Raw genomic sequence first — 13,507 nt, forward strand, 5'->3', positions numbered from 1 at the left:
CTAGGCAAGGAACAAGGAAATGCTGGAGTACAGGGAGAAACACTAGACAAGGTGAGGAAAGAAGGGAAAACCAGTGTAGATAGATATGTTAGGATGATAGGTTGATGGAATACAGGAGTGCAGGCTGGGCAAGTGAATGAGCCATAATCAGGTAGGATCCCACACCACCTATACACACACAGAGACAAACAGGAGACCCAGGGAAAGAGGAACATGAGAGAAATAGCTGGAGACACAGCCAAGCCGTCACTATAACAGCTCTATCTTGGAATCCACAAGATATGTTTGGCTTTTATTGTGTTGTGCACAAGTTCTGTCTTTGTGCTGTTGTAGAAACAGCACAGAGTTCCATAAAGTGTCCATTCAAGGACCTGGTAAATGAATGCCAAATATGTCCAGAATGCTTAACACAATGTCAGTGACCTTGTTCAGACCTGAATGAAATGAAGAAATTGTATAAAAGAGAATTGTTCTAGATTTCTCGCCGCAGGCAAAATGCACAGCAATGTTACAAGTTACAAACCCAAACATCCAGTGTATCTATAAAAATATATTTTATTTCCCAGAAAAAAGCAAAAGTGCAACAAAACTCACATGTCTTTTAGTAGGAGTTTGCAGTGGAAAAAAATAATACAGTAATAATATAAACAAATGCATAAATTACAGTACAAAGCTGTACACAGTCTTACAGTATTTACACACGGTAAATCTGTCATTTCTTCCTATTAAATAATATAACCGTCAGTCGTGTCATATTGTTTCTCTTTGCAATGCTGCTCTCTGACTGTCATTAAGCAGAACAAGGTAAAAAGATGTCAAACATTAATATCATATATGATGAAGAACACTGAACCAGATGGATCAGAGCATCGATTCAGCTACATGAAAAAGAAAATCTAATCGTATTCTAAGTTGTCATACCTCTGTGTGTCCTGACAGCTGCCAGGGGGCGACATCCCCTTGATCTGTCATATCTGAAACATTGCAGCAGTTCTTATACGAATTCATTGTTAAATTTGGTCCGACAGCCCAAAATCTCACCGTCTGTAGGACCCATTAGTTATTTATCTTGAGGGAAGGCTTATTGATTTTGGTTCATACTTATTTTCACAGAAAACACAGCAATGTTATGGATTTCATGACTCTATGCAGCTAAAGGTTGTTGTGTTTCCCCACTGCTCACCACAATAAATGCGTGTAAGCAGGACAAATGGAAATAATGCTTCTACGAACAGAAATGAGAGAATATAAAAAATAAATATGACCTGTATATTAGCAGCGTAATGTGTCCTACTTTATTCAAATGTAATCCAAAAAAAGCCTCAGCGTACTCACACTTCTTCTGAGAAATGTTAAGTTGTTGTCATTGTTTTTAATTCATTTTTAGATTATTGGTGACACATTTGGGAATTGCCTCTTAGAACAAAGGCCCTATCCATTTCTGTGATCTGTATTGAGAAAGTAAAATATGCATGTTAATAGTTGCAAATGCTAACAGAAGACATCACAATCTAAATGCTATTCCATCTGTCAGACATATGGATGTGGTCGGACCCTGGAATCAGATCTCAAAACACAAAGGCCTGACAGAGACTATAAGATAAAAGGCTTGGGATGAAGAGCAGACTGAAACCCCTGCAGCATGTGATCTGTGTTTATGAAGAGCAAATGCATAATGTTCATTAAAATAGACGGACAGTTTGTTATTATTCTGGATTGTGGGATTGTGTTTTTGTTTAGAGAACACAAAGATCTGCTGGTTTGAGTATGAATGCAGCCTATGCATGTCGTCAGAAAGTGTATGTGTGTGTGTGTGCGTGTGTGCAGCCATTAACCCTCTGGTCACATGTCCTTGTCATAATCCCCGATCATCGTCCGTGTGTTGGAGGCCAAGAAGATGTCGTTATCTCGTGGACAGTCATGATGACAGGAGCAGGTCTTGATGAACATCATTTTCTTCCTGAAGCTGTCTCCCTCCGGACAGAGAAACTCCACCTCAGCTGTGATGGTGGTCTGAGGCGTGCAGCAGCGGTTATCTGTGCAAACACCACAGAACTTTGGCCTGTACAGCCTGGTGCTAGAACAGCCCGACAGCTCAAAGTGCATCCCTTGCAAGGCCTTTGGCGTCCGGATGCATTTCTTTCCCTTCTGTGGGTCAGAGTGTGATAGAAGTGTCACAACCATCATAGTGACATTTTGAGAGCATCTACATTCACCATCCTGCTACGCTCACTACCCCAAACTGCCTACCTGGACTACTGCTCCAGCATCAGGATTCTCTTTTTCTTTCTCTCTCTCTAAACCAAAACATTGCCCTCTGCAGTATTTGGAGCACAGTGGAAAAACTTGAAATGAAAGCTTGCGTTAGAAGGGCATAATGGCAATAACTTGATGGTTGACCTCTTTTGACATTAGCCCTAAAAGGTCCTATCACTGGGTTATTTGTCGGTTGTCTCCCACTGAACTGAACTGTTGCCTTGCTCAAAGGCACCTGCACAGAATCTGTTGAGGAATTTCCCCAAACTGTCCAGGTGGCAAAATTTTTCCTCACTGTTCCAGTTTTGGTCCTGACATCATTGTCTTAAGTCAATACAGATGAACCCTCCAAGTGAAAACCTACAAATACTTATTAGTTTAGGATTAGTACTATGTAGCCTAAATATACAAATACATATTCCTACAAAACCGATAAAGAGTTATGACATTTTGTACCACCAATCACATCCTCAGAGCCAGAGGTGATGCTAACCTGCTCTCAAACCATCCCTCCACATCCACTCACCCTTATGTCTTTCTCCTGCTGGCTGTTGCATGGTCGCACCATACAAATCCGACTCTGCCTCTCCAGGTGGCAGCGTTCGTTGTCATTGGTGATACGGGATGAGACGGCCATGCCACAGGAGGCTGAGCACTCGCTCCACTCTGTAGTCTGGACTATGCAATTATCCCTGGGACTCTCAGACATCGGACTGTGAGGAGAAACCTTTCTGAATACTGAGACAGGAGACGATGACATGAGTGGTTGAGTCTGAGTGCCCCCTGTAAGGAAACAGGTGAAAGAAAATGAGATGAGGAGAGTGGAAGGTTGCGCATGAATGCAAATGCAGAGAAAATTTTCCGAGACAATTTTCTCCTCTAAGAGGTCAATTTTACTACACCTTATTACAGCATTGTCCCCCAGAATGTTCATGGACTGATTGCTCATGGCCTTTATGAAACACTAACCTCTGAAACAAGTTTTGCATCACCAGTGCCAAAGTTGTAAAAATTAGCAAAATGAAGTATTTGCCCCTAAACTGAAGTTCTATGCTATTATTTAAAATTTAAATGAATGGATGAAAACCCAAGAGGTTGTAACACCAATTGTAATCCTCAAGAGTAAAACCATGAGAAAAAAGTCCAAGCTCATTGGTCAGATATGCAAATTATTGATGATGATGATGATGATGATGATGCAAAAACCATGTCAGACCAATGATTGAAAACCTGACACGAAAACCAACATCAAACAGTTTCTTTATCGCAGGTGGGCCAGGACGGGGTTGTGTGACTGTTGGGTTGGGTCGAGTCTTTGGGTGGGATATCTTCCCCTTTGTTTGTCTCCTCTCTACTTCCTCATGTGTCCCTTTTTAGCCTTTGATGCGATCTGTTGCTCCCTACATTGCTGTTTGACATGGCCCTGTAAAATATGTACCTACGACTTCATCCAACCAACGTAATGTGATGTCATCTAACATCACATTACATTATATTGCCTAATTTGCTTCAGGGTCTCAGTTCTCCTTTTTTCTCTCTTTCTGGCTCTCTGCCCAGCTTCCCTTCATGTTTACAAAGGAAAAAAGAAAAATCATAATAATAAATACACAACCTGTATATGGAAATGTGCTACACACATGGATCAGACTAGCAGTAGTGGATGGGATGGCCCAACAACCTTTACTTTGACACTGAACACAACTATTTATCTCAAACAACGCCAATATAAACAACCTGTACAAGCCAATGGCCAGGGCCACCGTTCCCTCATCTCCTTTTACATCTTATCCACGTGTTTTCACATGCCATAGGTCCCATCAACATCTCTTTCCTTTCTCTGTCTCTCTCTTTTCCCCCCTCTTTCTGTATCAAAAACGATCTCCAAAATGTCCCATAATTGTATGCACACTGTCATGTCAAATGCTTATTTCGATAAAAATATACAAAACTAAATATACAATACAAAAATTTGTGTGATGTGTGTTTAGCTTTTCCACATATGTAAGGTGTCAACTATTGTCCAAGTGATTTAGGCTGTAGGTGTAGGGAGGCAGTAGCTCAGTGGGTAGAGCTTCCGCTTGGGAACCGAAGGGTCGCCGGTTGGAGCCCCTGCCGAGGTGCCCCTGAGCAATTCACCGAACCCTCAATTGCTCCCCCCTCTGCGAACGGTGGTAATGTAATGTAAGTCGCTTTGGATAAAAGCGCCTGCCAAATGATCGTAATGTAATGTAATGTGTAGAGCAGGGATAGATGGGAAACATGCAGCATGTACACAAGGGGGGATATTGTGAAGGCATCCGTGTATGTGTATGTGTAGGTTTAGGTGTAGGTGTAGGTGTATGTGTTTAACATCATGCACACAAATGTATTTCTGTTAGATTTAAGTGCCTTCTTATTTATGCACATAACTACTTAAAATACTATATTGTTGAAGATTAGTTTGCACGGTGCACTATGTAGTATTAGTGTGTACTAGACCTTTGGGACGCCCCTATTCGTGTTGCCAAGACACAATAATGAACACCAATGAAAATGTAAAGAGAGGTGGTACTGACCAGCCCTAGCAGACTGGTAGTGGTGGTTCTGAGGTGTCTGATCACACACCCACTCCTCGCAGCATCTCCCAGGGATCTGAATGGCACGCAGGTATGGACAGTCGGGTGAAGGCAGTCGGACGCGGCTGGCACAGGTTGGCACACAGCCAATCTCACCATTCATACAGACGCAGTGGTGCTTACAGCTGGGCTGGAAAGTCTCTCCACTGCGATAGATGACTCCTCCCAGGTCACAGGTCATGCCCTCCTGGGCTAGAGATGTAAAACATTCAATAATATTAGTGTTCTATAATTGGGACATGGATGTGACTTCACTCAGAAACCAAACCCACAAATGACTCTGGCTATCTGATGAGTCAGGTTACTTTTCTTTCACCCAGTACATTTACAATTGATGAGAGTGAGTTGCGCAAGCCAGGGGGAAGACATAATTGTTCTCAAATTACAGAACTTACGCTTCTTACTTGCTTTTCCAGGTGTTTCATGCTGACGCGGCTACAACTAAATCAATAATGAGAAGAATATTGCTTCATACTATAAGGTATCAATCGATCACAGGTGATATTCGATCAACAAGATACAGCAATGACACTGAAGACAGCTTAAAATATGCGAATGAAGTCAGATCAAATCCAGCTTCATTTTAAGTGCACTTGACATGAATGGCTCAGTATACTTTACATAGAATCATAAAAAATTAGGAGAATACACGCACACAGGCTCCTCTGACGTTACTTATGTATCTGCACGTGAGCAATCCATCCTGTAGGCTTGAGTTTGCAAACGTGAGCCTATGTTTTTTTTACAATATATAGGATTTATTCTTTCAAAAATATGGACAGTTTGGACACCACCAGCTAATAAGAAAGCTTGCAGGATTAGGAGTTACCCATGCAGATGCCAGTCTCTGTGTCACTCAGCAGTGTGTAATCACAGTAAAGCTCCTTGTGATGGTCGCAGGGCTCCAGAAGGGAGCACGGCTCACCCTGCTGTCTGGCACACACCTTACAGCAGCCGCAGCCATCCAGGACCAAGCTGGTTCCAACTGGACATGGTGTGGGACGTGTAGGGCAGGCACAGGACTGGGAGCAGTCCTGCGCCACTGTCTGCACAAGAGACATACATCACGTGTTAACATAGATTGATGTTGCAGTCCGTTGGCTTCGGTCAGTCAGTCAACATATCAATGCATTGATATGTTTTTATACATTAATTATTGCATTCCTTCATTCAGTGGCTAGTCTATTTACTTAGTAGAGTTTATTAGTAACGCTTGTCCGTGTGGAAAGAGAACACCTGTGTCTGACTCAGTAACTTTGTCGAGCAGTGTTTGATACTCCAATGATGAGTAATGACGGAAAAATAAGTATGTGTTCTCCAATCATTACTGCTGGAACAGTTTGGGGAAAATATCTTCGCAGCAGAAGGACTAAAAATGATATGTCATATGTAACATTAAATATAAAAGAGAATGTAAATAAATAATTAACTTTTTTAAATGGGTTTTTATCATCATTCACTTTCCCATCATGCAGAAGGGACAAAATAAAGCCTGTTACTGTTAGCCAGAGTTTAGTTGGTGCATGAGACACCACAGGGGGGCAACATCAGATCATGAGCACACCAACCATGTTTTCTTTCCTCCACACTGTTGTGTAGAATGCAGGAGGGTTGGCAAAAACACAGCACTAACACATGGGAAAGGCTGAGTTATCTCAATAATATGAGATAACTTTCTAAAACATATAAATTAAGAATTGTATATATAATCTAATTTTTTACTTAATCTTAGTCTGAACGTATCAACAAGAAGCAGTCAATAGAAAAGCCTTAGTTCCTACCCAAATGCCTCATGCCTCAATAAAAGTAGTGTAGCTCTTCATAAAAAATGTGCCGACTAAAATGTGCATTTATTTGTAGATTAATAATGCAAAGAAATACTTTTAGTTTATCTTTCTTTTTGTCCCCACAGTAGTTTGATTTCTACCTAGAACTGAGAACCTTCACAGATGCCTAGAACTGGTTTAAGTGAAAAGTAAACTTACCGCTGAGATTATAAGTACGAGAAGAAAGGATGTGGCTGAAAACTCTGCAGACATGTTTCTTCCTGTGACACGAGGTTCTCTGTGTTATTGTGCCTGCAGTAGCCTGATGAGGCCTGATGAAGGGAGGAGAAACAGGTTTAAATAGCAGCTGGTGGGTGTATCCAGAGAAACCAGAGCAGAAAATTCCAGTAGGTGTTTCATACAGAGGCTGCATGACAAACGTATTAAAGTCTGATGTGTCTAATGCTGGCACAGACCAGTGTCTGACTGTGAGAGGCTGGATGCTGATAAGCAGAAGGTGTCAGCACCAAAAGGATCAGTCAGGTTTGTTTTTCTGAGGGAGGTTTTGCGTTTATTTGTTTTTTCTCCATACCTCAGTATTAACTACCAACTTCTCTAAATACTTTTCTGTCCTTGACAGTGTCCTAAAAAAAACAGCTTATCCGTGGGATAGCATTCAACTGTTGTGCTGATGTACAGTTGTCTCCACTCTAACAAGCTGTAAAGGTTGTTTGCACACCTGCAATGTTGAGTCTATTTGAATCACACCAGGGTGTGTTTGCAGGATTAATTTGGACAGTTAAAACAGCACAATCACACTTGGTGTGAACCAAAACAACTGGTCCAAGACAGCTTTGAAACTAATTTCAAATCAAGTTTATTTGTATAGCCCAATATCACATGCAATGTCTCAAAGGCATTTACAGGGCCACAACAGCAGCCAAGAGCTGGGTTGGAAAAAACGAGGACAGTGTGGCAGGATGGTGGATGGATTTTGGTTGACCCTCTCAACGACCTGTTGGTGTGGGGAGACAGCACAGCAGCCAGGAGAACTGGAAAACAGAAGTGGACAACACTCAGGGAGTAGGGCCCCGCAGACCAGAGAAATGGTTAATAGGAGCAAAGGAGAGAGCATGTACACCAAGTGTTATAAGACAGTGGGACAGTCAAGGACTGAAGCGAAAGATAGAATCAGCTGCTTTGCCCCATACTCTGACTATACTAACACTAACACTGACCAACTAAGGCTAAACTAAGGTTAAGCTAAGCCTAAGCCCCTCCTGTCAAAGGAGACTGTGTTTACATCCTGTTTGAAGGCGGAATAGTTCAAAGTGTAGAGGAAAATTTGTGTTTTTAGTCTGGATTTAAAGATTATTTAAAGATTATTTGCTGCTTTAAAGTGTGCAGGACGTTTATTCCAAAGAAAAGGAACTCAGTAAGAGAATGCTCTTTCCAATATTTCCGAAAGATTTTTTTGTTGGTTTTTGGATAGTGAGCAGGTATGTCGGCTGAGATCTTAGAGCTCACCCAGGAACATACATGCTTATAAGATTAGTAAGATGTAATAGAGCTAGGATGTGCAATATTTTGTAAGTCAAAAACAAGATCTTGAATTCGGTCCTGGCATTAACAGGAAGCCAGTTAGGAAGGCTAGAAAATGAAGTGATATGTTCAAATTCACGGGTTTAAGTTAGGAGTCCTGCTGCAGTGTGTTGAACGTGCTGCAATTTTCTAAGAGCAGTAGCGCTCAAGTCAAAAGAACATTACAATTTTCCAGAGAAAGTAACAAAGTAACAAACCCATGGACTAAGGTTTCAGCAACTGTCATGATTATAGCTATGAGGTCCTGAATTATTGTTTGTGTTTAAGGAGACTTACAGCTGAGTGTCATCCGCATTAGACTGGAAATATATTGCAAAACTGCATCAGATTTTCAAGTGGAAGCATGTAACTTGAAAGGAGTATTGGACCCAGTAAAGAACCCTGTGGAACACCAAACATTACTGAGTAAAGAGACAAGTTTATATCATTTAACGAGGCAAAATGGAACCTATTTGTTCAGGTCCTAAAAAAACAACGACAGGAATCAGTGCAGAGTGAAGAGTGCATCAATGCTTGACTTCTCCAACGACATCTTTTCAATGGAAAAAGTTTATCAAAATACAGTAGACCACACGCAGCATTAACAGGCTTTCATGTTGAGCAGGATTTGACAACTGTGTTTCGTAGGAACACCAAAGCAGGAATGCTGTCAGTAAGAGCAGACGTGACAGCAGTTCTGCTCTGCCATGTTTGCTCATTATTTTGCCCTCATGTCATGCATTTCTGACCAATGACTTTTTCTGATACATCTTATAGGCCCATTCATATGCACCCTTCAACATCTCTGGATCATAATCTAATTTTGAAAATCAATTAACCAAGATCATCAAATCTTGCTTTTATCATTTAAGAAATATTGGTAGGATCCATTCTATGTTAACATCTAGAGACTGTGAAGCCTTGCTTTCAATAATGCCTAATGCTTGGCTATTGGCTTCATGATGGGCATAAATCAAAGATCCTTTCATAGGCTACAAATGGGGCAGAATATTTCCTGATATTTCACCCGCTTCCCCGCAACCCTACCCATTACCCCTGCCAACCCTGAACCTCCTTCCTTCCCCCTGCCCATCCTGCTCATACAGACAGTGTGACACTGTGTACACTGTGTACACTGTGTACACTCTGCAAAGTTGCACCGTGTGCCAGCAATAAATTATAGCCCAAACACTGGCAGTCTGTGCCAGAGCAGGAAAAGTTGCTCTTCAATTACCTCAATTGGAAATTGTGAATTAATTTGTTGTGTAATTTTCACTGGTGAACATGGATTGCTTGACCTTGGACCCTTGAGTGTACACTTATTGACAACAAGCCTCATGTCCATGCAGGCTATTGCTAATAGCAGGATCAGGATTTGTACAGTTCCAAACTATGTTACAGTAAAGGGCTCAGCTCGCGGCACTCTGACGACTCAGCTCAATGCTGTCACTGTTACAGAAATGACTTCACTCACACACTTTTCAATTTTTCAGTCCTGATCTACAGGCAGAAATATATCTCATATCATATACATATATATCATATATATCATATCTCAGGTAATGTGTGAGGGCAGACAGGCTTATCGTCCATTTCCTTGAGCTCCTGCTGAGGAGAGAGCTGGAGCCCGGGTCGTCACCTTACCTCGCTCTTTTATCACAGCTGACTCATATTTCCTGTGCCATGACCTCACATGTTAATGCCCTGACCAGTGTTATTGGAGCTAGATTAGCCCATGAACAAGGCGGGTGGAGTTCTGTGTGACTCAGTCAGACCCAGACTTTCCTGCTGAGATGACAGAAAGTGAAACTTTGAACCACCATAATAATCATAATCATAATTGACCATAATAATCACAGCGTCGCCCTGAGTCTCAGGTCACAACTGCTTCATACCTGCTTACCCATAACATTTCCCCTCAAGGAACAAGAGAAATATAAAAAACTTATTGTCAGATTTCATGAATTTTTATGTATAAAAGTTTGTATCTGTATGTACTGTATGTATGTTGTTTAGGAGGACTGTTCGGAGATGAAGGAGGTATGAGCTTTCCAACAGAAAGACAAACTCCAGTGTAAGGAAAAGGATCAGTTTTCAAATATTTTACCGCAGCGTCACTACTCATACCCTTATGCAATTACTGACCTCTGATGACCTCTCTGCGGTGTGGGGTGTCGAAAGTGTTGAAGAACTCGGCACTTTCAAATGTTAATGGAGTTCTGTTCTTTGAAATGTCTTGTCAATCATACTCATTATTATTGTTACCTAAAAATGCTTTCAATTACATTTGTGTGAATTACAGGTTCAAATAATGAAAGATGGTGTACAGCACATTTGGTGACGATTTTCATGCAAAAAAGACAGGAGAAAAATAAGCATTGCATAAGGAGCGTTGACACAGAGGGGTTTAGGTATAGCTGAGGTGATAAGTTTCCTCCCTTTGGTCTTTTCTGCCCCAGACATTAGTTCAACACTTGAATCCTTCATTAAATCCTCAGGTATACTTTCTGTCTCACTGGCCCTGCGTCAGCCTCACTGCTCCTTTCACCTCTGAAGCTCATACATCAGAAGAAGAGTTCTAGCTGGAGCTTTGCGGCTGTTTTTGGAGAAAATAAGGAAGGAATAAAAAGGGTACCAAAAATGGATTCTGCAGTCCAAATGGTGCAACATGCAAACGTGAAATTCAGATACAGGATGATGGAGCATAAATCTACATAAACTATATCAACACCTTCGATCAATAAATATAATACAATCGGCATAGGCCACGCCCTTTTCTACCAATTGCTTATTACACAGGTGTCCTTTTTCGAACTAGTCCCTGGATTTTTGACTTACAGACATGTAATTGATGTCAAAAGATTCTAGATAAAAAATCTGGTTAAAATTGGTTGATTCAAATGATGAGAATTAGGATTCGTTTGATGTACTAATATTGTAGTTTTCTTTGTATGACTCTCGCATTAATTTTGAGAGGGGGTGTCTTTGAATGCACAATTAAGTTTCCTTTTCAATCTCTGATGACATTCAGCAGAGAAGAACTGTTAAACCTCAGACTACCCAATAGTCAAACTTTTTTGCAGTTCTTCATTGAACCGGAAAGGTTTTAAGAGCTTCTATTTGTTGGAATGCACTGAGTTTGCCAGGCACTCAAACTTCTCAGAGTGGGATGATTCATGGAAATAACCGGAGGCAGCGGAGTTTCTAAATGAAGGATGGTAGCATTTATCGGTACTATTGCGTCTAAAACTAAAACTATATAACTAAAACTATAAACACAAATTTTCCTTTTTTAGCTAAGCTAGCACCCCATTTTCTGAGCTTTAAGTCTAACCAATCCCATGACTTTCCTTCGCTGCCAGCATTATCTTTTAGTTCCTGTCTTAACTTACTATGTTTGGACATGGCTTCCATCGGGGGCAGTGTTATCACGAGTGTATAGTAAGTGCAACATAATTCTCTGAACATTTGACATGACCCCCCCTCCTCCAGCTAGGATCCAATCTAAGGTTTTCCTAATTTGCCAAGCCATTTGGCTAGTTTCCTGTAGTTGTTCTAACATAGCAACAAGGGCTTCATCAGTATAGTTAAAGTAACACTGTTAGTTATAATAGATATAATTAAGCTAACATTTTTGTGCATCGTGTTCCAGGGAAGAATGGGTTCTGAGCCAGATGCAATCTCATTTTTTGCTTTAATTTCTTCAGGAATTCCTATAGGTTGCTGTACAGCATCATCCGATCGATTTTAGTCCCTTTTGGTCCTGTGGAGACTATCTAAAATGTACCCAGAAGTAGAGGGATAAAATGTGATAAATGTTTGAACTAGGGCTGGGCAAGTAAACACGTTATTATTGCGTTAATGCAGTAATTAATCAACGCCGACAATTACTTTATGCTCTTTTTTTTTTAATGTCCGTTGCTCACTAGCTTCAAACTGCATGCCGATTAGTGTTATGGAAGATGTTGGTCTGAGGAACGTTATTAGGATCCCAACAAATGACTTATAAGCCTCCCTCAAGACGCACCATCCCAAGAAGAACAGACGCGTTTACGAAAAAAGGTGAGGACCACCAAAGCGATGGCATTACAACATAAAAAAAAAAAAAACATGCACCAACTGTTGCTCTCAGGACATTGCTGCGTAACCAAGATATGATGCAAAAAATATGATAGCTGCAGCCAATAGACCTCTTCCTTTTGAACACATCTCCTGCGTAGCGTCTCAAGCATTATGTCACAGTATCTACAGAACAATGCGTTTGACAGTTTCCTGGCCAAATGCAGAAAAGGGCCAGCATTTACCATGTAAACCATACACACACTTTATACTTGATTTGATAACATTAATGTTTAAGTTGAGATTTACAAGAACTATTTTAACTGCTAATACGGCTGTTAAAAAGCTACTTATTTATTTACTTACTTATCATAAGTGTTTGCAACCAAATGTTACTGCACTTTTGTTCATATTGCAGTACTTTTAAAATAAAAGTGCGCAATACATTACTTTTGCAGTCATTATTGAATTCTTTTGAACAATGCAATTAATTGCGATTAAAAATTGTAATCGTTGCCCAGCCCAAGTTTGAACCCACACTGCAATCTAAGCCAAATGTTTAATATAATGTAAGGTCCACCATATTATTTCTTTCCTTTTTCCCTTTTTCCCTTTTTTTTTTCTCCCCCTCTTGTAGTATAAAAACAATCTCCAAAATATCTCATAACTGCATGCTCGTTGTCATGTGAAAAACAAACAGTTAAACAGTTGTTCCGTTAGGCCCACACATTATTCATTTAAAGTTTTGTGACAAGCTAAAGTTATAGTACAGTAGTAATTATCTACTGCGTATAGTTGTAATAATTTCAACAATTTAAAGTGAAATTCCAAAGTGTTAATGCTGCCCCACCATAAGGAGGAAGTTTTAAAAATGATAGCGAAGCTCCTGAACCTAACCCCTATCAACCTGCCAAATTGGATTACAACTGTCCAAATTATTGCTGTGACAGACCCTCTGAGCTTCATGTGTAGGTCTGTCACAAAACAAAATTACAAAAATTACAAGAATCAACAAGGTATCAAAGAATCAATGTCAAAATAACGTATCTTAAATTATGCTTGATTTACAATATAGTTGACTCACTTCCAACTTGCCAAAGTATTGTTTTCTTTAGCCAAAAATGTTTAAAATAGCCTTTTGTTTTGGGTGAGACACCATGAAGTCAGGTATATACTGGGTTTGCTTCAGCAAAGTCTTTTGACTTCAGTAGACTTTATTAAAATATTGAA

General features: G+C 40.4%; 1 protein-coding gene across 1 annotated transcript; it reads right to left on the bottom strand.

Annotated features, from left to right (window-relative positions):
- Positions 1–1,741: 1,741 nt before the first annotated feature.
- ccn2b (cellular communication network factor 2b) lies at positions 1,742–6,963 on the bottom strand. Its single transcript, XM_076157113.1, has 5 exons — positions 6,857–6,963; positions 5,701–5,917; positions 4,812–5,063; positions 2,783–3,039; positions 1,742–2,148 (listed from the first exon to the last, which is right to left on the bottom strand). The coding sequence occupies exons 1-5, from the start codon at positions 6,908–6,910 to the stop codon at positions 1,843–1,845; spliced, it is 1,086 nt and encodes a 361-aa protein (XP_076013228.1). The 5' UTR covers positions 6,911–6,963; the 3' UTR covers positions 1,742–1,842.
- Positions 6,964–13,507: the final 6,544 nt, after the last annotated feature.

This window comes from Genypterus blacodes, unplaced genomic scaffold (genome assembly GCF_046128005.1).
Source record: "Genypterus blacodes isolate CSIRO-AG114 ecotype Tasmania unplaced genomic scaffold, CSIRO-AGI_Gbla_v1 ptg000072l_1, whole genome shotgun sequence".
NCBI classification, from domain to species: Eukaryota; Metazoa; Chordata; class Actinopteri; order Ophidiiformes; family Ophidiidae; genus Genypterus; species Genypterus blacodes.